General features: G+C 41.9%; 1 protein-coding gene across 1 annotated transcript in view; it reads left to right on the top strand.

Moving 5' to 3' along the window:
• LOC107571533 (brain-specific angiogenesis inhibitor 1-like) overlaps nt 1-1757 on the top strand; it is a 21958-nt gene that overhangs the window by 9646 nt on the left and 10555 nt on the right. Inside the window, exons 15-17 of the mRNA XM_016257852.1 lie at nt 201-276; nt 1074-1176; nt 1351-1394. Of these exons, the coding sequence (XP_016113338.1) occupies nt 201-276; nt 1074-1176; nt 1351-1394 (223 nt within the window). The remainder of the gene's footprint in view (nt 1-200; nt 277-1073; nt 1177-1350; nt 1395-1757) is intronic.

The following is a 1757-nucleotide window of genomic DNA, read 5'->3' on the forward strand; positions in this document are numbered from 1 at the left end:
GCGGCGCTCTGTGTCTATAGATGCCAGGTACACACACACACACACACACACACACACACACACACACACACAGACACTCACTCACACACACACACAGACACTCACACACAGACACTCACACACAGACACTTACACACACACACATTCTGACGTGTGTTTCCTGAGTATTGAGACTAATGCGGCTCTGAATGTGTGTGTAGATGCTGAGCAGAGCACTGGGTTTGTCACCGGGATCGTTCTCTACAGAAATCTGGCTCCCATCCTGTCCTTCCAGAGGTACAAGAGCTCAAACATTGCTTGCATTCTGCTGACAAACTTCATATGAATGTCCTGATGAAACTTGTGACCCTGCAGCACAAAAGCAGTGTTAAGTCGCTGGGGGATATTTGTAGCAATAGCCAACAATACATTGTATGGGTCACAATTATACATTTCTCTTTCATGCCAAAAATCATTAGGATATTAAGTAAAGATCATGTTCCATGAAGATATTTAGTAAATGTCCTACCGTAAATATATCAAAACTTAATGTGTGATTAGTAATATGCATTGCTAAGAACTTCATTTGAACAACTTTAAAGATGATTTTCTCAATATTTAGATTTTTTTGCACCCTCAGATTCCAGATTTTCAAATATTGTGCTATCCTAACAAACCATACATCAATGGAAAGATTATTTATTCAGCTAATTAAAAATGACTGGTTTTGTGCTCCAGGGTCACAAATAATCAGTCCATTACAAAGAGATCAAATGCAGATTAGAACATTCACTAATCTTAATAAATATAGTTTTATTCAATTTACTATATTTTATTAAATTCTGTTTTATTTATCAAATAAAATGTATTCTATTTATTTATTCTGTTTATTTTGTTTGATTTAATTCATTATTTATTTTACGCATGCACTTCTATTGTTTTTATTAAAACATGTGACGTCAGAGCAGATAGTGGAGGAAAATCAAAGCAAAGATCAGTGATGAGTTTGAAATGTGTCTGAACTCTTGACTGATGTGCACCTGATCAATACCTGAGAGTGATTCTGATCGATCAATCGTCTCCTTCTCCCGCAGCAACAGCACACTGCTCAACTCGAAGGTCGTCACGGTAACGGTGAAGCCCAACCCTGGCTTCCTGTCGGCACCTGTTGAGATCAACTTCCCACACCTGCACAATGTGAGTCGCCATGGAAACCAGATGCTGGTTCATCGCTCGTTCTGTTCTGTTCTGAACGTGTGTGTGTGTGTGTGCGTGTGCAGTTAAAGACTATGGAGGAAGTGACATATGACACAGATCAAACTCCCCCTAACCAGACCTCTCACGCCCATCTCTCTCTCTCTCTCTCTGCAGGGCACTGTGAACGAGACCTGCATCGCCTGGGACGAGAGCGAGAGGTGGGTGGAACACTTGTGATTCTGTGAGTGTGTGTGTGTGTGTGTGTGTGTGTGTATGTGTGTTACCGCAGCTCTAAAGGTCACACACTCTCTCCTGCCCTCGGTACAGTGTGTCATCTCCACACCTCCCTGACAACCGCTAATCATATGCAAATGAGTCTCCACCCCCTCACACACACATCACTTATGACCTCATGAATATTCACAAAACATTCAAAACCTTCAATGGTTCTTTTCAGCATCCACTGCCCACACACACATACACACACACACTCACTCACACACTCACACTCACTCACACACTCACACACACACACACACTCACACACACTCTCACACTCACTCACACACTCACTCACACTC

Source organism: Sinocyclocheilus grahami, unplaced genomic scaffold (assembly GCF_001515645.1).
Source record: "Sinocyclocheilus grahami isolate Dianchi unplaced genomic scaffold, SAMN03320097.WGS_v1.1 scaffold1607.1, whole genome shotgun sequence".
In the NCBI taxonomy this organism is placed as follows: domain Eukaryota; kingdom Metazoa; phylum Chordata; class Actinopteri; order Cypriniformes; family Cyprinidae; genus Sinocyclocheilus; species Sinocyclocheilus grahami.